General features: G+C 44.2%; 1 protein-coding gene across 6 annotated transcripts in view; it reads right to left on the bottom strand.

Moving 5' to 3' along the window:
• The window catches only part of KALRN (kalirin RhoGEF kinase), a 639,384-nt gene that overhangs the window by 51,898 nt on the left and 566,715 nt on the right, over nt 1-20,771 (bottom strand). For all 6 annotated transcript variants that reach the window (XM_069475125.1, XM_069475126.1, XM_069475134.1 and 3 more), the window contains 8 exons: nt 9,830-9,960; nt 5,536-5,602; nt 4,006-4,109; nt 3,750-3,819; nt 3,332-3,418; nt 2,360-2,452; nt 1,059-1,109; nt 120-197 (listed from right to left, as the gene is read on the bottom strand). In XM_069475125.1, coding sequence (XP_069331226.1) covers nt 120-197; nt 1,059-1,109; nt 2,360-2,452; nt 3,332-3,418; nt 3,750-3,819; nt 4,006-4,109; nt 5,536-5,602; nt 9,830-9,960 — 681 coding nt within the window. The remainder of the gene's footprint in view (nt 1-119; nt 198-1,058; nt 1,110-2,359; nt 2,453-3,331; nt 3,419-3,749; nt 3,820-4,005; nt 4,110-5,535; nt 5,603-9,829; nt 9,961-20,771) is intronic.

Here is a 20,771-nt window from a genome sequence, read left to right as displayed (position 1 = left end):
AGTGGCCAACAAAGGAGGCAGAGGAGGCAGGTCACAGGGCTCCAAAGGGAACAGGCCTCGGTGGCCTGGACCCCTGTGCCCAGGAGAGAGAGGGCTCAGAAGCATTCTCAAGGACTCACCTCAAAGCCCTGCAGGCGTCCAAGATTCATCATGTCATTGCAGCGTTTGGGAACAAGGCACATTAACTCCACTGCTTTCTGTGGAAAGAACGATCGCCATCAGGAGGGGCACGGCACTCTGGCAGGCAGCTCTCAGCAACTCCGTGCTGGGAGACAGGGACCTTGCCTCGGGCAGCTCCCTTATTCTAGGAAAGGACACTGGTCCCCGCTGTCCACTCTCAGGGGGTGTGGGGCTTTCTGTTCTAGACGGGGGATGTTGGTCATAAGTCAGTGACCACACGTGGAGGGAACGGTACTCAGCCCATCCTTTCCTACCTTCCCACGTTTGTTTAACAATTCCCTTTCCTTCTCATATTTTCTTTCTTCTCTCTTTTGTTTCCTGGCTGCCCAAGCAACAGTATAGCCTGGCTTACGAAACACTAGAGGTTTTAACCTAAAATAACCTGCCAGAATGATCTGTAACCTCTCTGGCTTAAAATAATCCCTATGGTGACACTGTCTCAAAGGACTTCACTTAGGGGGTAATCCTCGGGGTGGGGATGGGGGATGAAAATGGGATACTGTATGTTTGTACATTCAAACGGTACTTGGATTCACGGATAAAGTTGCATATTGAAGCTCTGTGCAATTTACACCCCATCTCTGAAGAATGTGAAAGGGGTAAGGGATCACCTTTTCCCACTACATGTCACCCGGAGCCATGAGAACACCAGCATGGCCAAGCTCAGGTCTGGCCCAGGACAGAATTCTTGAGCTCTAGAAAACACTCTGTTCATTAACACTCGCCATTTCTCAACCCGCTGAGTAGCTGTCTGCAAGGGCCTCTTATTGTCTAAGAGGGAGTCAGCCTGGATCCTCCTGAGATGGTCTTTCCCCCTTTAGAGACAGACACCCAATATGGTCCCTAAGAAAAGCAAGTGTTACAAGCAGAAAACTCACCTCGATATCTGAACACTCCAGCCCAGCCTTCTCACTGTATCTCAGGAAGTCCTAGCAAGTAGGGGAAGCAGGGAAGGGTGTGGGAAGGGGTGAAATTAGTTAGTAAAATAGGCAGAGAGCTATAAAAAAACTTATCATAAAAATGCAGTAACACCCTAAAAACTTTTCAGCAGAAGTGGCCATGGTTTGTAGTAGCCGAGAAACAAAATTATGAGTCATGTTAGACATGGTAATGCAGAGAAAACTCCCAGAATGTTCAAAGTCTCCAAGCTATCAGGAAAGGAGGAGTGAGAGAGAGGGAGGGAGGAAGGGAGGGAGGAAAAGGGGATTATGACAAGAAAAGATGGGGAAAGTAAAATCTTTCTTTTCTATTTAACCTCACATATCATCTCCATAAGACGAATCAAGGCATTGTTTAAAATAAAATATAACCACATTTTAGGTATTACTCACCTAAGGCTTCAAGAGCCTCGCCTTTTCCTTTCTTTCTCCCTTGTATTCCACTCTGATTTTATGCTCTTATTACTTTTTAGTGTATTTTTTTTTTTTTACTATTTTCTAGTTTTATTTTCAGTTAACACAAAGTCTAATATGCAAATCTTATAACGTAAACACCATGTTATGCATTTTCATATTTTTTGATTAGAACTATTTGATAATTTGACCAGATAGAATAACTAATACTTTCTATTATGAAATGAAGTTCAAAACGACTCAGCAACAAAAAGTCAGTGATTGTGACAAAGTAAGAAAGTGAATTGAAAAAAGAAAATCAAGTAACAATCACTGTTAAGAGCAGGGAGAAGGGCCGGGAGTGGTGGCTCATGCCTGTAATCCTAGCACTCTGGGAGGCCAAGGCGGGAGGATCACTTGAGCTCACGAATTCCAGACCAGCCTCAGCAGCAGGGAGACCCAGTCTCTACTAAAAATAGAAAAAAATTAGCCAGGCATGGTGGTGTGTGCCTATAGTCCCAGCTACTCAGGAGGCTGAGGCAGGGGATTGTGTCAGCCCAGAAATATGAGGTTGCAGTGAGCTATGATGATGTCATGGCACTCTAGCCCAGGCAACAGAGCAAGACTCTATCTCCAAAAAAGAAAAAAAAAAAAAAAGAGCAGGAAGAAGAACCATGAATTTACCTGGGGGCAAAGCTGATCTGAGTAACCAGCAGACCCGATAAAATCCTGCATATACTACACTCCCCTCCACACCCAGTTCACAGTCCCTGGGGACAGTATGGTGGAGACAGCTCTGAGCCTGGGGAAACCCTGCTCCCACCCCGACCCAGGCTCCAGCTTCTTACCTTGAGGAGCAATTGATATTTTGTTATTCTCTGAATGGGCTTAATGAGGAAGTCGCTAAGTGTCAGCCTCTGATTTATCTCCTGTTTTACCTCCTGAAACACAAGGAAGCTATGTCAGGAAAAAAGGAACCAAAGAATTGGGGTGCTCTGGGTCAGGAATCAAAGGCACAGCAGACAGGTCTTCATGTTTTCCAATAAAGTTTAAGAATCTCCAAGCCATGCAAGAGGTAAAATTGCCTACAGCACTGCTCATTTGTTATGAACAACATATAAGACACACCTCTGTCACCTTCCTGTGTCCCCACTGTGCTTTCACAGCAAGTACCTTCACACCTTGGTGCTCCCCCAGTGCTGGGAGACAAGCTAGAAGGGGATTATGCTCCCTCTACTGCTCCAGGGCAAAATCAGGGAAGAAGGGCCTCTGCTAGGACACCACAAGCCTGCGGAGCTGCGCCCTAACCACAGATCTCTGAACACTCAGCTCAGGGCTCTTTCCAAGTGATGACGTTTCCATCAACAACATAGATCCTCCCAGGCTGGGGCAAGCAGAGACTATGAAGTGGCCGCAAACCCCTCAACCAAGAGAAGGGTCCCCAGCGAGCCCTCCCAGACGGACTGGTGAGGAGGGCACAGTCTGCCCTGGGGTCACTTAAGAAGGAACGGAGCTTCTACAACAGTCTGTTCGTTACAGGGTCATTCACAAATGGAGCCGTCTCAAGTCAGAGCCCAGACGGGGCCACCTGAAGCAAAGATACTCAGGAGAAGTTTGCTAAGAAGCCAGTGGCTCTGCTGAGGCAGCTACTCCTGCCATGAATGGGTCAACAGTGCCGAGAGGGGGTCAACAGTGCCGAGAGGGGGTCAACAGTGCCGAGAGGGGGTCACCTGTGGATGATGACATCTGCTTTTTCTAAACATGAATATCTTGGCCTGAGATTCCCCCCACCCTGGTCCAGCCTGGCCCGCGCAGCTTACCTCAAAGTAGGCATCATATTCAGCAACGATGTACTCGGAGCGCGGCTTGTTCTGGCAGTACCACACGTAGATGTGCAGCTTCCGCTCCTGAAAGAGCAGAGGGGAGACATGAGGTCAGGCATCTTGTGCCTTTCGTTCAATCTCAGAGTGTTGTGCTGGCTGCACGTGGACAGAAGGACAAAGCCATGGCCCACACGTGGGGACGCACCCAGGCAGCTAAAACACCAGGGGTATAAAAGTAAACGTAGCAGGCAAGAGACACCTGCCAAATTGCCAAGAAGGTTAGAAAACAAAACAAAACCTCAAAGAAGGGTGAGAAAGAAGGCCAGTCAAGGAAAAGCGGAAGAGAAGGGATTTTAAAATGACCGTGAACGAGCCTGGTGAGGGGCTGGGGGAGGAGGCGAGGGAGGACACTCACGTGCTTAATGAAGAGCTGCGCCAATCTGTCCTGCTCCTGGATACACTTTTCCAGTTCAGCCAGGAAAAAACTACAAGGAAAGAGGGGAAAAGAGAAGGAAGCCATATTATTTAGAACTGTATTATTTCTCAGTGATGAGATAAATGACAAAAGACTCTCCCCCAAACCCTACCCCTTAGGGGTCAGATGCAGGAAGAGGACTGGAGAGTCCTGGGCTGCCAGGACACCTGATCCTCAGGGTGGCACTGACACTTACTCCTTATGCCAGTCATAGATCTGGTGAATGTTTCCAAACACGATTTTATCCTTTCCTCGCATATCCTCGGGGACACCCTTTTCTTCTATCCTCTTCATGAAGCCCTGTAGCAACAGAGGCAATGGTGAGTAGCTATTTCCACAAGAAAGCTTTCCGGGCCAAGCCCACACCGCACGCCCATGTGAGCACACCCGCTCCGCGTGAGTCTGAGGGCAAGCGCTTCTGCAGTTTCTCACTGTTCAACTAGGCCTTTACCCCTGTGCAGAGTGACAGACAAAACGTTTATGAAGTGTTTGGGTCCCTTTCTTTGTCTCCAGTCCCCCTAGGAAAGCAGAACATAGAAGAAAACAAACATTTGTCCCTCTTCCCTTCTCTAATCCAAGTGAATCAGGTCTTTAAAGGCTCAGAACTGATTCCTCTGGTCTAGAAATAAGTCTTAATGTGTTAATACTTTACACTCTGTAAAATGTGATCATGTATAATGTCATTTCAGCTTCCAAATCAGGTTTTGAGGTTGGACAGGTAGCATTTATCCCCATCTGCCAGACGAGAAAACCAAGCACCCAGGTGCTAGACGACTTGTCTTAGGATCACACCACTGACTTCCCTGCATTTCAGTCTCCCAGTCTCCAGACTCCCATGTCCTCTATTCCCGGGCTGAGCTGCACATGGAGGTTGCTGTACCCCTTGCAGCCCCCAGCTCCCCTAAAAGATGAGAATAACTTTCCGTAAGTTAGAATTCAGGTCCTCTCTATGCCAGGTTAGTCTGTTTATCCAAGGTTCAGGATAAGCAGATACAAAACTCTAAGTCAGCAGATTGCACCAGAGACACAAATGTAAGGAACCAGCAGGCAATTTAGACACGAGGCATTCATTTTTTAGACTTCATATTCTTTCATTTAAGATGATTAACATTAGGGCTTTAAGCTATCCAAATTTTCCATTTACTTTCTTAGGCTTTTTCATCTAAGTTCTTCTATAAAGTGAATCCTTATGAAGATAGAACTATTTTATTTATTACCAGATTGACTCTTAACTGTGGACCTGTCAATCTTGCTTATTGGTGGTTTTTGCTTTGTCTGTCTTCTTGGTAGCTATAACATTATACTTAAAATCTATGGAAATGTATAAGCCCCAAGATTCCACTAAGAGTGACTTGCTTTGTGCCACAGTGGCTCACAGCTCGGAAGAATATATGGCCACGTGGTTAATTAAACACCAAAGAAAAGCTCTTAAGACAATAACTTGGTCCCCTAAAACAAAGAGGAATGAGCTCAGCTCTAACCAAGAGGCTCCCCTAAATGCTGTAATATTTGGGCCCCTTCCTCCCTCTAAATATCTTATAATATTTCAAGAGGAAAAGAAAAACATTACCTACATATTCTATTTGATTTATTGCTATTTTTATTTTCATTTCTGCAAATACCCAGAGTAAAAGATATATGTTTAGCCATCAAATTTAAACACGTCGACCTCGGTAGGGTCCAATATGCTCCTGCTTGGGCAACCCACCTGGAACCGCCTACTCACCTCCACCACGATCCCCAGATCCTTGACATAGTCCTTCTCTGTCTGAACCAGCTCGTTCAGGACAAACCTGAGCAGAATAAGAACAATGAGGGTTCCTCTTCATTGTTAAGCAGGAAATCTTCACACGTAAGTTCACAGGGAAGTTACTTTGGCACCTTTATGACAAGACCACTCAGAAGGCCCACATCTAGCACCCCAGAAAGGTGGTTACTGATGTTCTCTCTCTACATGAGGCCCCACTGAAGAGCTGAGGCCACCAAGGCCGGAAAGGGCTTCCTGAGGTGACACACAATAGGCAGAGGAAGAACGATGCTCATCGCCTAGCATTCTTCTTTCTACTCTTCGTGAGTCTTTCTCCCTCGCCTATAACAGAGCGATTGCACAGACAGAGCAGAAGAATGAGGGGCCCTTTGGCAAAACCGAGTTCTGAAAGCTTTGAGGCCAGGGATCAACATGCAACTGTTACTCCCTCAGCTCCTCTTCAGGAGAAAGGCACTTATCTGATATCCAACCTTTAAGGCCTCCAAAAATATATTAATATAATAGAAGCTACAATTCTTCAGATGGGTATCCATGGTAACGGGGCTAGAAAATCCCCAGTCAAGGCCAGAACGAATGACTGCCAACAGTCCATAATCACAACTTTGAATGCAGCACTCCCTGTCCCAGGATGCAGGATTTAACAACTACAAGGACATTTGCTTTCTTGGTTTCTTTCTTGTTAATCATTTCCACCTCTTAGAGCAATGGTCCCCACCTTTTTGGCACCAGGGAACAGTTTCATGGAAGACAATTTTTCCATGGATGGCGGGGAGGGGGTACAGCGGAGCTCTGTGGCCCAGTTCCTAACAGGCCACAGACCAGTACCGGTCAGCAGCCCGGGGTTGGGGACCGCAGTCTTAGAGCATTTACTATGTGCCAGTTACTTCCTCTGGGTTTCCCCATGCTTTATAGCAAGGTAGGTATTGCAAAACTCTATTTTATTAATATACGAATGAAACTGCTAAGACAGAAAGGTTAGGTAACTTGACCAAGATTAGGAAGTGAGTAGCAGAGCTGGGATTTGAACCCAATTGTATCAAAATCCAAAGACTGTGATCTTTCACTGGGGTCCACTGCCTGGGAAACTACTCAGGCTGGCTCTTTGGAGTCCCTGAGCCTCAAACCCAAACACTCCTCTTTCTTTTTTCTGTCCAGACAGTGCAGAGATGCACACAAAATGCTTACAGTCGTGCACAGTGGCAGGGTGGTGCTGTGCAAACTACTGGAGTCTGACCCTTATCATCTAACTGGAAAGAGTTTTGCCGGGAGCCACACAACTGCATTTTTGCCCCAGTGCAGAAGGGATAAAGTTCTGAGATGTCAAAGAGGAGCCCTAGCACAAGGGTTGTAACCGTTTTGAACCCTGGAAGTTATTCATCTGAAGGTTTTGTTCTATACAGCCCTCAGAAGCCACAGAATCCCCGGGTCTAGGGCCTCGGGGCAGTGGGGAGGAGGCACAGGAACACATGCTTCTTTATCAGCATGCCCATCACTTCCAACTGGCTCCCTCGCTCCAGCACAGACAATCATGTGTTTTAGGCCACAGGAAGGAACTGGCAAGGCCAAATAAAAGCATTTAAATATATCTTTAGCATGGCCCAAGTTACTGCTCAGAAGAAAGTGGTAAAAGAAAACCCACAGGGAAGTCAGGGTGGGAATTTGGGGCTGGCAGGGCCCTCTGGAGATGAGGTCCAGCTCTCTGTCTCTAGGAGATATTTTTATCCTCAACTCTTTGCTGACAGATAGGGGCTGTCTTAGGCTTGTCAGACTCTGGAGAAGGGGATTGTACTAGGTGCTGCTAGTACCTTGCATCCCCTCCTTGAAAGAGAGATTATGACACATTAAAAGACAGTCTGAAAAGTTACATCAAAGATTTAAATTACATGCATCACAATGCAGTGCATGATTAATTGTAAAATAAATTGAATTGATAATAAAGCAATTTTTTTCATGTTCAGTTCCTATTAGTAAAAGTTATTTACAAATAAATGTTATTCTTTATTCCAGCTAAAATTATTCCAGCTGCAGGTTAGACTTTTTTCTATCCTCTCTCTTTCACAATGGTAGAGAATGGCTGGTCTTCCACAGAAAATCTTTTAGAGCTTTTGCACTGGCTGTTCCCTCTGCCAAGAATGCCTTTCCTCCCGTGGCTAATTCCTTACCTCCTCCTGGTCTTTGTGCAAATGCCAGAACTACTTAAAACTGCAACATGGCCTCATCTGTATGCCTGATTTCCCTTACACTGCTTTCTTTTTTCTTTTCCCAGATTCCAACACACTACATAATTTATTTTATCGTCTGATTTATCCTATTAGGATGTAAACCTGTTATGACAGCAAAGACTTTTGTTGTTGCTTGTCTTATTCAGTGATGTGTCCCATTGATGGCACACAATAGGTATTTAACAAATGTTTGTTGAATGAATGAGTGACTGAAGCTTGAAAAGGAAGTTCATTCTCAGCTTTTTTCTTCTCCTGGACACATGACTATCTGTGTTCATCTTTTATCTCTGGAGCTCTCGTTTAACCCTTTGATGTCCTACTGTCATCTTCCAGATTGAGTCTTGGTTCACCATACCTTTCAGCCTCTGGCCTCACATAGGGTTTATAATTAAACACCTATACATCTTCTCTTTCTTCATGGCCATGATGATGGCACAGCAGGATAGAATAGGATGATATACAGTAAGAGGGAAGAGACATTCCAACAATTGCATTTGCACAAGAGTTCAGGATGTGGAGAGGTGTAAGGTTTTGGCCAGAATGAGAAGAGGGGGAAGAGGCAGGTAAAGTGGGTAAAAGAGGCAGCAGACTTTTGTTGCCTGTTGTAGCAAAGTCAGACAATAGCATTATCTGGACAATGGCTTAAATGACTGTTCAGAGGCCCGTTCAACCTAAACGACAAGAGTAGTGACTGGCTTTGCTAAGGACCACCTGCTACCTCAAAAGTCAGCTCCCAGATATAAACTTTGCTTTGGCTTGACAAAGGACTGGAATCTCTCCAACTCTGCTCTACCAGTGTAACAGCAGCCTGAGATGCTAAGAGGAATCAGCTTTGTGCAAGTCTTAGGAAATTTCCCTTTGGGGATGGTATTTCTCAAGCTCTACTCCATTCACCAACTTCTTGGGGTTTCCCCTGAGCACCTATAAAGTGGAGGGGACAAGTATGGAGTTGCAGGGTTTACATGCCACTTGCTCACTCCCACTATAAGGTGACAGTCCTGCTTTAACACCAGGCCCTCACTATGATGTTTCCACTTCTGTTTCCCGGGAAACAAAGTCTTAAACATTCTTTATATATTTCTAGGCAACAGAAGGGCCTGGCCTCCCTTATTTTTTGCTAATCTTCATGTCTGGTCAGTGACGAGTGATGAGTTTGAGAGAGAAGGACAGGCTAATTAATAGCATGGAGGGACCCTTTATACCTGCCTACTCAATTCTGCCTGCTACTTACAACTTCTCACATGTTGAGCTATGTCTAAGCCTCATTAGTAGCTCTGCTTTCAACACAGAGTCAAATCCTAAACAAGAAAACTAAAGTTTTAGAGGAGTTATGCTTTTCGATTAGTGGTATCCATTATCTTCTTTATCAAATCAAATACTATTAATACAAAATTGACATTATATCAATGTAAATAACTCAAATCTTGTATAACATGTGGGGTTTTATGAAACGGACTGTGATGTGAATTATATTTTACTGCTAGCTGTTCAAAGTAGAGAGGAGGTTCTCTTGGAATGAAACCCACAAATGGTTGTAAAATTAAGACCTTTGAAGAAGGACTGGAGACAGGACCTGCCTGGTGGTATGACCGCTCCCTCTTCCCATATGTCACTTTCCTACATTTGGGAAAATGTTTCTCAAGGTGACCTCAATCAGACTCTCTGCAATGGTTAAGGATTCTCTGATTCTACAGACCCAGGGCAATAGTCTCATAGTTTCCTAAACTTCGTTGTTTTCCTTTTATCACCATGTTTTAAAATTTCAAACAGACCTTGGTGATAACCACCCTTTGTCAATAGCAGCTGCTATATCACAGAGTATACTTCAGCATAAACGTCTTCAAGTCAGTGCCAAAGCGGTTCAATGTTGATCAATGCTACACTGTACAGCTCTGGGCCACCTTTACTGAGAATGAATGATGTAAGTGGAAACATAGTGTGGGGAATCCCTTTCTAATTCCCCCCAACCCTTGCCTGTTGTCCACTGCACACACGCGTGCACCAGGGTGGCATCTGGGGAAGCCACTTACATCCTGCCTCTCAGGGCCTTGGCTTTCTGTTCCTCTTCCAGGTTCCGAGGAGGTGTGGGCGAGGCCATCCCCTCATTCAGGCAGCCTGCGGGGTCTTTCAAGCTCCCCCGGTATGAGCCTCCTTCTAGACTCTGAAAAGAGAAGAATAAACAGCCTTAGAGAAGTGTACACTGACAAGTCACTTGGAAGCCCGATGTACCCCCAGCCTAGCCACAAACAACTTGGAAAATCAGTAGCCAAGGCTGTTCTCACCGAACCATAATGAAGCCCTCGGAGACCAGAGACTTCATCCTCCTGTAGCAGGTAGCCCAGAGCTGTCGCCTTCCTGGGCAATCAGGATGTACTTGGTGTCTATATGCTGCCAATTTCCCGGACATAATGAAATTGCCAAGTGACTACCTCTGGGTAAGAGCTCCAGAGATAAAGATAATTATTGCAATTCTGCACCAAATAAGCAGTTAGAAAAGAACATCAGTTGTAGGACCATCAAATACAAATTGATAAGGGCAGAGTAGTGAGAGGAGAACTAGTTTAGTAAAATCATGTTTTGTTAAATCAGCTACAATTCTTTTGAGGAGGTCAATGAGATGTAGACAAGTCAACAGATTTAGCCTTTTCTAAAAACACCTTTGGTAAAGGTTATGTCCCAAGGGCTTTCCTTCATTTATTAATCCTTTTCATTTCTTTTAATTAAGGTGCTGCAGGATTGAAAAAACAAGTTGAAAGGATTAATATTGTGCTCCAGAAGGAGCTAAGGGTAAAGGAACCTAAATTCTAATCCCAGATCTGCCGGTCACTGGATGATCTTATGTGAGACAGCTAAAATCGTTCTATGCTTCAGTTTTTCTCAATTTTCAAATCAGATCTTCCCTCTCTACAGATTTCTAAGGAATAGAAGATGATAGTTGTACAATCCCTTTGAAAAATTAAAAATGCCCTACAATGGTGAACCCTCCCCCCAATGGATAGAACTGTTAACAGTAAAAAGCCTCCAAATGGAGCCAATCTTAACATGTTTACAAGTGCTCTGGAAGAAGGACCACATAGTGACACTTAGCATTTCACTATGTGAATTGGCAGAAGCAATGTGGATAAAAGTAAGACCAGAGATCAAGGTCAAGTTAGGCAACCATAAAACAAATAATGAGAGACAATCCAAACTGTTCTTACGAGATGCTTCTGTACGCCAGCCACTGCGGCTAGTAGTCTTAGAAAACATTAGCCTTAAGGTTAAAGTCACAAAGACCAAAAAGTGCTGTCCAAAAAGAAAGACAAGGCTGAGGCCTGGCCCTAAGTGATCTGCACTTGCAGTATTTGTCACAAACTCTCTTAGTTGCTATATTTCAACATAGGCTAAACAAAGGTAGGAGAGAAAGGCCCAGGGAAAAGAAACAAAAAGAGAACAAGGTATCTGATGTGCCATTATATGAGAAAAGATGGACAATATAAAGACTTAAATTGAAAAACTTAATGCTGAGAAAAGATATCAAACAACTTCTTCCACCACTACCCCCAATCCTCAAATTGACAAAATGTGCCAAGGGCCAAACATGAATTACTAACACTATAAATTAGAATTAAAAGGACAGAGTCTTTAGGCTTGATGGAGAGAATTTCTTTTAACTTGGGGTAAAGATATTTACAGAACAAATAATCAACCATGGAAGTTGTTATATTCAGAGCAGCAGTATAGGCTAAAAATATAGAAAGGTCAAGAGGGGTTTAGCTCCATTTATAGATACAGGATCTGTAACCTGTTATTAAGGAAATGAGAGTGTCTGGTGCTGAGGCTTGACAAGCGGCAGGCAGGCCTTCCAGGGACATGCCTCCTGGTGCCATCACCAGAGACAGGCTCCGGGCAGATGGGCCCAGCTGGTGATTGATCTGATTACATGCCTTTTACTTCCCCTCCCCCTTTCCCCATTGTCCTGTGACAGTCTTTGTTCTGCAGCCTGTTGGCTGGTAGCAAGGTGACTGCAAGGCCTGGGGAGCAGGCCTACATCTCTGGCTACAAGGCTCTCCCCAGGGAGCATCCAGCTAGTGTGGGCCACTCTCAACCTTTCTACAGAATGAAGAGCATCTGAGGAGTCCAGCGTGTCACACAGGAAAATACTTACATGTCCTCCCACCTAACCTGTTCTCTGAGCAAAGCAGCCCAAGTTATCTTTGGGGGAGGACTCTCTGGGATGGAAGCAGTAAGAGGGGAAGAAGAGGGAAATACAGGGTTTGGCTAAGCTATTATATATTCTGGGTAGTCTGCCACAAATGCAGAATTATTACAATGCTTGTAATAATTCAGGAGTGATTTCCTCTAAGGACCTAGCTACCTATGCTAGAGTTGGGACACTGGGCCCCAGCTAAGGGCAACTAGGGTTGACCTGCAATTGTCTGTGCTGCTCCTGGGAGAAAACAGGCAGTGGTGGCCAGTTATCTGCCACAGTGAGGACTTCTGCCCCACCTGGGGCTCAGGGCCACAACAGTCTCTGTAGACAAAGGAAAAGGTGTATAAGGACAGAGCAACAAATGTTCCTAGGTCAGGGAACGGAGGTCAGGGAACGGAGATGCAAATAGATTGAAATAGATGATAAAGTGTGGAGGAAGGCCATCCTTGTTTAAAATGAACACGTTTCCTGGTCACTGGATCTGAGCTGACATACCCATAACACAACCTTCCTCGGAGCTCCCATAAGCACTCTTCACACACAGCATTCATTACACAGTACTGTTATTGATCGTTTTTGTATTCAAGCAAATATTTATCAGGCATCTACTACATGCTAAAAATTTGCAAAGTGCTGGAGAAATGAGGATGCACTGAGGATGCGCTCCATAATCTAAGCTGCAGTGGCTGCTCTTCTGGCAAGAAGAGGTACCATGGAGGATGAACAAAAGCAGCAGGCAGCTCTATGGTGCGGTGGAGAGGGGAGGGAAAGACAATGGAAGAGGCAAAGCTTTTACTGAGGATTGAGAGATGGAAAGGGGTTCATTGGATACTCCAGTGGGAGGACATTCCAGGCAGGAGAACCCCTGAGTGAAGGCCTGAGGGGCAAAACCACATGGGGCAGCCTGGCCAGCTGGAAGTAGCCCAGTGTAAGCAGAATATATGGCGTGAGGGAAGGGGATTGGCAAGTGACTGTTCTGTGAGTTGGGGTGAGTGGGTGCTAGAGAAGGAAGAGGTGAGAAGTGAAAGTAGAATCTTGGAGAAGCATTCAGGGACCAGATGATAGAGAGTCTTGTCTGTGGCATTAAGCAGTGAGACTTTACCTTCTAAGATCAATGATGGGAGAATTTTAAGCAGGGAAGTAACACATTTGGATTTAAGTTTTAAAAAGATCAGTCTTAATGTTCCAAAGAGCTTTCATAATTTGGGAAAATATCTCTGATATGATAGTAAAGGAAAATAGAACTTAAACTTTAAATACTCTATGATGAACTACATTATTTTTAAAAGGGTCTGGAAGAAAATACACCAAAATTTCAACACTCTATGTCTAGATGATGGTTTATGCTTATACTCTTGTCATTTTTCCAACTCTTTTTGAATAAGTATATATTGCTTTTGTTAGTCAGAAAAGAACTATTAAAACTTTTTTTAAAAAAAGGAAAAGAAAGACAGATCACTCTAACAGTCACGTAAAGAGATATCCAACTGGAATCTGGGAGGAAATGTTTGCTAACAGTCCAGGCAGGAAAGAATTTTGAGCATTAACTCTAAACTGCAAGCTCCACGTAAGGAAGGAGAGGCTCTGTGCTTGATCTCAAAGCCTGGTGTGTAGGAGGACACCAAGAACTTATTGAATAGTGGGAACTCTTGGGGAGAGATCAAAGCTCCTCTGATAAGGCAACAGGTAAGTCGGGTGGTCCAGCACCACCCACCACACCAACCAGTCACCTCTTAGCTGCTCCTCTTTTATAAAAATGTATATATCACACCTGTTAAGAGATAACAAATATTGGCAAGAGTGTGAAGAAAAGGGAACCCCAGTACACTGTTTGTAGGAATGTAGATAGGTATAGTCATAATGGAAAAACAGTACAAAGGTTCCTAAAGAAACTAAAAATAGAACTATCATATGACCCAGCAAACACTCTAATAGGTATATACACAAAGGTAATGAAATAAGCTCCTTGTAAAGATATCTGTACCCCAATGTTCATTGAAAAATTATTCACAATAGCTAGGATATGGAAACAAACTAAGTATCTGTTGGTGGATGACTGAAGAAAGAAACTGGGATATGCATATGCATATAATATACACCTACACACACAATAGAAGATTATTCAGCCTTTAAATGAAATATTATTCTCCTTTAAAAGGGAGATCCTGCCATTTGCTACAACACGGAGGGACCTGGAGGACATTATGCTAAGTGAAACAAGCTAGACACAGAAAGAAAAATATTGCATGATCTCACTTAAATGTGGCATCTAAAAAAACCCAAAGTTCAAAATAAAATATGTAGAAATAGAGAATAAGATAGTGGTTACCAGGGCAGGGGGTGCAATGGAAATGGGGAGATGTAGGTTCAGAGGATACAAAGTAGCAGATATGCAGGATGAACAGGTCTATAGAGATCTAATGTACAACATGAGGACTATAGTTAATGAAATTGTATTGTATTAGAGATTGTTGTTAAATAAGTAGATTTTAGCTGCTCTTGTCACAGATACACAAAAATTACTATGAAATGATAAATATGTTAATTTGCTTCACTATAGTAAATATTCTACTATCTACTTGTATTTCATAACATCATGTTGTAAACCTGAAATATATACATATAATTTATGTTAAAAAAAAACATGTATAATATTCTCTGGACAAAAAGGCATTTCTAAGTCATTCCTAGACAAATTGGGGATGGGCACAGGGACAATCACACAGTGGACAAACTGAAGTCTGGATTTCTCAGGCAAATGACTTTTCAGGTTTGTAACTTTGGGTTAAAAATTTGGGGTAGGGCCGGGCGCGGTGGCTCACGCCTGTAATCCTAGCACTCTGGGAGGCCGAGGTGGGCGGATCGTTTGAGCTCAGGAGTTCGAGACCAGTCTGAGCAAGAGCGAGACCCCATCTCTACTAAAAATAGAAAGAAATTATATGGACAGCTAAAAATATATATAGAAAAAATTAGCCGGGCATAGTGGCGCATGCCTGTAGTCCCAGCTACTCGGGAGGCTGAGACAGGAGGATCGCTTGAGCTCAGGAGTTTGAGGTTGCTGTGAGCTAGGCTGACGCCACGGCACTCACTCTAGCCTGGGCAACAGAGTGAGACTCTGTCTCAAAAAAAAAAAAAAAAAAAAAAAAATTTGGGGTAGGAATCTAAACTTTTCTATGCTGACAAAAGTCTCAGCAATCTCTTCCACAGAGGAATGCCAGATGAACTTAGTTCCTGAAAACATCAACCTCCACGATGGAATGATGGGGCCGTTATTTTCTCCCATCTGGACTCTGAACTGCTGCTAACTCCTCCTGGCTGCTGACAGAGCCAGGCAAGTCACCCCAAGCAGAGCAAAGCACACACGCAAACACAGCCTGGCCTTTGCTGTGCTCTTCTGTGGTCCACAGGGCCAAGCAGGTGGATGCTACCAACGCAGGAGAACAAGAGGGTGGGAAGTCTTGCTGAAGCAGTTAGGACACAGTCTAGGATGCCAGACCACCAGGTAGACTAAACAAGAGATCAGTCCTGGCCAGCTCCTTCCCTAAAGGAACAGGATTATTAGCCGGGGTCCACAGGGGCTATCCTGAGCCCAGTGAACCATTCTGGTGTGCCACCTGATGACAAGAGCTAGAGCTAAGAGAGAGGCTTTCTTTCTAGAGGCTCAATCTTTCATGCCAGAGGGATGGTAGAATCCTGGGGCTACAAACTATAGTTTAGAGGCATCATTTTCTCACATGGCCAGGAGGCTCTTGTTCCTCAAACTTGAGGAATAAAACCAAATCATATAGAATGTTAAGCTATTGCCTGCAACATTCACCTAACCACTAGTCCATCGTGATGAATACTAAGTTTCTACATGCTCAGCACTACACTAGGTTACAGAAGATAAAGATGGCAGAGTTCCCTTTCCCTCCCCTTCACAGGGCAGCTGAGGTGGCTAAGAACTAATATTTACAGATGTTTGCTTATCAGTTTACAAAGCACATTCGTATCATCATAACTCTCTTGAGATTTGATTCAGGTAGACAGAACTATCACCATTACCAAGTGAGATAAGAGAGAGGCCCAAATAGACTAACTTTCCCAGGGCTGTAAAATAAGTAGCAAAGACAGGACTAAAACCTAGGTCTTCCGATTCCTAACACACTCTCTGTGAGCAGCAGCAATCCACAGGTCCAGGAAAGGCAGTACTAAAAATCACACAAGGTATTATCTTTAACTCAGGCCAGAAAAAGTACATTAGCTCTATTTGGGGGGAGGTGGGTGAGCATCCTTTCTTGGTAAACAAAGGCACTGATTTGGTTAAAGACCAAGGCTGAGCCAGGTGCAGTAGCTCATGCCTGTTATCCCAGCATTTTGGGAGGCTGAGGCGGGAGGGTCACTTGAGGCCAGCAGTTCGAGATCAGCCTGGGTAATATAGCAAGACCCTATCTCTACAGAAATTAAAATAAACATAAATTATCTGGGCATGGTGGCACATGGTACCTGTAGTCCCAGCTACTTGAAAGGCTAAAGCAGGAGGATCACTTGAGCTCAAGAGTTCAAGGTTGCAGTGAACTATAATTGTGCCACTGTACTCCAGCCTGGGTGACAGAGCAAGACCTTATCTCTGGGGGTGGGGGGGGGGAAGACCAAGGCTGGTTGGAGAGAACTCAGAAGGGCCCATTAATGTCCAGAAGGACTCGCCAATGGGGGAGTCTTTAGAGGTTTTACCTGCACGGCAAGAGAGCCTGAGAACCCTGTCTTTGCTCCCAGCAGAGCTTTTACATCAGAGATCACAACTCATCAAGGAGGAAGCCTGGTGCAATGATGTCTGCGTGACTATAAAGCAATAGAGGCAGCTTTGGGACACAGGGGATCTCATGGCCTTTGAGTGGAGCTGGGGGATCAAATAAATTCTAAGTGCAGAATTTGGTGCCATCACTTGAGCAACCAATGAAGAATGTAGAAAGACTCTAAGCTCTAGATTAAAGTCCAACCAGGCCGGGGACAGTGGCTCATGTCTGTAATCTCAGCACTTCGGATGGCAAGGCTGGAGGATTGCTTGAGGCCAGGAGTTCGAGACCAGTCTGAGGAACATAGTGAGACCCAGTCTCTACAAAAAATACAAAACTTAGCCAGATGTGGTGGCATGTGCCTGTCATCTCAGCTACTCAGGAGGCTGAGGCAGGAGGATTGCTTGAGCCTGAGAGTTTCAGGTTGCAGTGAGCTATGATGATCCCACTGCGTTCTGGTCTAGACAACAGAGTGAGACCTTGTGTCAAAATAAATAAATAAATAAATAAAATAAGTCCATGCATACCAGATACTCCTGTGAAATGGAATCTGACCCTGTAAAGGACTTTCTTAGTTCTTTCTTATACTGAACTAAGAAAACTCCCACCCACAGGTCTAGGTTCCACCTTCTGGAACGACAGAGTCAGAGCAGCCCTCCATTCCCACGGCAGTGCTACTGGAAGACGGCTGTCATGTGTCTTCTCCCAACTTCTCCCCATACTTAACCTCGGTTTCTTCACCTTTCCTTTAGATGACATGAACCACGTGGTCTGATTATCGCCTCTCCAGTTTGTTCAAGAATATTTTAGAATGTTGTATTTAAAACACAATACATTACTCACACACAACTTGTGACAGGTGTGGTCTGAATAGCTTTGAGTGCAGTGAGACTATTCCTTCTCCTGATCTGTGCATTAACCAAGTCTGGGATAACAGTGGCCATTACCGGCAGCCACTACGCTGTTGTCTTTTAGTCACATAAGTATTCCTGAACTTTTATGGCTCTGGATCTTTTCTTCTTCTAAGATAAAGAAATAGGATTAAGAGTCCTGGCAGTGAAAATGCACCTTAGTGTTCCTAAACATGGCTGGGATATTCTCAGCCTCCTGTTGTTGCATCGCTACCTGATGGCTGGATGAGAAGAAAGAGAAGGTAGAGGAGAGGACAAAGAATCATATTTTTGTGACAAGATTCTAAGAAAGCAAACAGCTGCATCCTGACTACTTTCTGTGATATCCGTATAACCGCTTGGTTTTGTATGTTAAACCAAAGAAATTTCTACTTCTGGGCTCATTGTAGGTCCTCAAGTGTAGTTATTGGTGGAAGAAATTAAAGCCTTTATTACAGTAAACTCACCGCAGAAAGGACATTCATTCAGTAGACATTTATTGAGACCTTGCTATAAGGCCAATTGATTCCAATGCCATCCCACTCTCCCTCTTCTCTGGGAAACTTGCTCTAATGGGACTTCTCAATATCTTCACTCGCATGTTTAACACCAGACCCATTGATCACACAAATTAGAGGCCCTAAGAGACTCTCAACAGTGCAAAGGTTAGCAGCAGTAGCAGGAAAAAGGTAATCCAAAATATAAACAAATACAGATTTTTGGAAATAAGCATTCACAAAGAACCCGATAAATAGGAGGAAAAAACAATATTGTCCTAAACGACTTACCATTTAGCTGGAAAAGTAAACTACAAATGTTTACATTAGGATATTTTAACAACTAACACAACAGGGCCACCTAAGAGCTGTCCCTCGGTGCATGTGGCTTTAGTAATTGCCATGTGATTACAGAGGAAATTTGGCCTGGGCTGGTCAGAGAAGCCCTTGTGAAGAGACGAAATTTGAGTGGGACCTTGAAGGACCATTATGTTCTAGATAAGCAAAAATAAGAGGGCAAACATTCCAGAGAAGTGGGGTGGTTTGGACAAAAGCTTGGAGGAAGGAAATCCAAGTAGGTGTTCAGGGATAGGCAGGAAAATAGCTTGGTTGGAGCAGAATTCATCAACCAGAATCATAAGTGGATGTTGGAAAGGTAGGTTGCAGAATAGGCCACAAAATATCAGAATACTGGGTAAATGTGGACTCTATCTGTAGGCCAGTGATTTCCAAAATTTGTTGACATCAGTGAACATAATTTTTTTCATGTACCCCTAAAACATGTAACTTATTTATAAATTATGTATCTGTGTTACTGTACTATCATTATGTACATAACAAAACATACATGAAACATTTTTATTTTATTTTATTTTTGAGACAGAGTCTTGCTTTGCTGCCCGGGCTAGAGTGAGTGCCGTGGCATCAGTCTAGCTCACAGCAACCTCAAACTCCTGGGCTTAAGCTATCCTATCGCCTCAGCCTCCCAAGTAGCTGGGACTACAGGCATGCACCACCATGCCCGGCTAATTTTTTCTATATATATTTTAGTTGGCCAGATAATTTCTTTCTATTTTTAGTAGAGACGGGGTCTCGCTCTTGCTCAGGCTGGTCTAGAACTCCTGACCTCGAGCTATCCACCCGCCTCGGCCTCCCAGAGTGCTAGGATTACAGGCGTGAGCCACTGCGCCCGGCCAACATGAAACATTTTAAAATGATGATATAAAAATGATCAAATATTTTCTTCCCATACCCCAGTAAACTGTGTACCTGAAAGCACCCCACATTGGAGACCACTGCTTGTGTATAGGCAAGAGGGGGGCAGTGAGCCCCAGCAAGGAGGGAGGTAGTAGGCAGTGCTTGTGGAGGACTGATTGGGAGAATGAGGTGTGGAGGCAGGCAGGGTGGGGAAAGAGAAAGCAGTGGCTACGGCACCAGTCCAGGCACGAAGGCAGGGCCCAGGCTCAGGTGGCAAAAGAGAAAATACAAAAGAAAGGACAATTTTAAGAAAAAAATTAAAGATGGTATTTAGAGAATGAAGAGGGTGTACGGGTCAGTGTGGACAGCAAGTGGAGGCGTAGCCAGAGAGGAGTCCTTTGAGAAGTCAATGTAGTGCCCACAGGAGCACTTAACTCCTACTGGCAGGACAGGCAGAGATGGCAGGAAAATGGACAACCTTCAAGAGTTTGACACTAGTTACTAAAAACAGCAGCTTTAATAGGAAGGAAAACTTAGGAATGAAAGAATAAAATCATATGTATTAAATCTCATTTATACACTATAAGGTGGGCTATCTGAAAAAGGGGTTACTGCAATCAAAATTATCAGGCAGCTATCCCTAGAGAGCATCCACCGTTTTCCTCTAATTCCTGGGCCAGGTGGAGAAGGGTTTAAATGGCATTGATTAACAAGACTGCCCAACAGAAGTCTGCGAAGCACAGACGTTTATCCTAATGAGAATTGTAGGAGAAGCCAAATGGGTGACACGGATGAGACTGAAAGAAGCATTTCAGTCTGTCATCCTATAGGGATACACTCGAATGTAAAAGCACGGGAGTAGGGGAGGAGCTCTATCCTAATGAGCTACCCAAAAAAGCGCTGTTTCACCAGCATTATGCCGAAATCCCAAACCAGCTCAGGCTCATCCCCTTTCCCTCCAATGTGCTGACTGGTACAGGAGACAGTCACAAGCTAGACCAGTTGTCAGTGGTTTACATTCAATTTTTCCCCAGGGTTGGGGATATGCACCAGCTCTCTTAATTTCTTGTGAGGTATCTGCACACTTTCGCCCATTCTGCTTTATAATCAGCAGTCCACTTTTGCAAGACTTTGCAAGCCAGCAGGCTATCCGAAGTTCCCAAATAAAATTTCCCGGTGTTTTCAAAGATCCAGTCCATGTTCTGTATCTTAGCAGCAGAGTACACTAGCTTCGGTGCTAACCAGACATGCCTCAGTCACAGACTGGATGCTACCTGCATGCAGGCAGCTGGATCAGGCTTATAGTGAGGCTAGTTTGTCTTGGACACTTTTCACCTTGTATAACATCACAACTCCCAAATGGCCTGTTAATTTCCCATGCCCGTTCCCAAACAATGCCAAAGAGGACTTGGGAGCACAGC

This window comes from Eulemur rufifrons, chromosome 7 (assembly GCF_041146395.1).
Source record: "Eulemur rufifrons isolate Redbay chromosome 7, OSU_ERuf_1, whole genome shotgun sequence".
Classification (NCBI taxonomy): Eukaryota; Metazoa; Chordata; class Mammalia; order Primates; family Lemuridae; genus Eulemur; species Eulemur rufifrons.
This window is presented reverse-complemented; position numbering and strand designations above follow the sequence as displayed.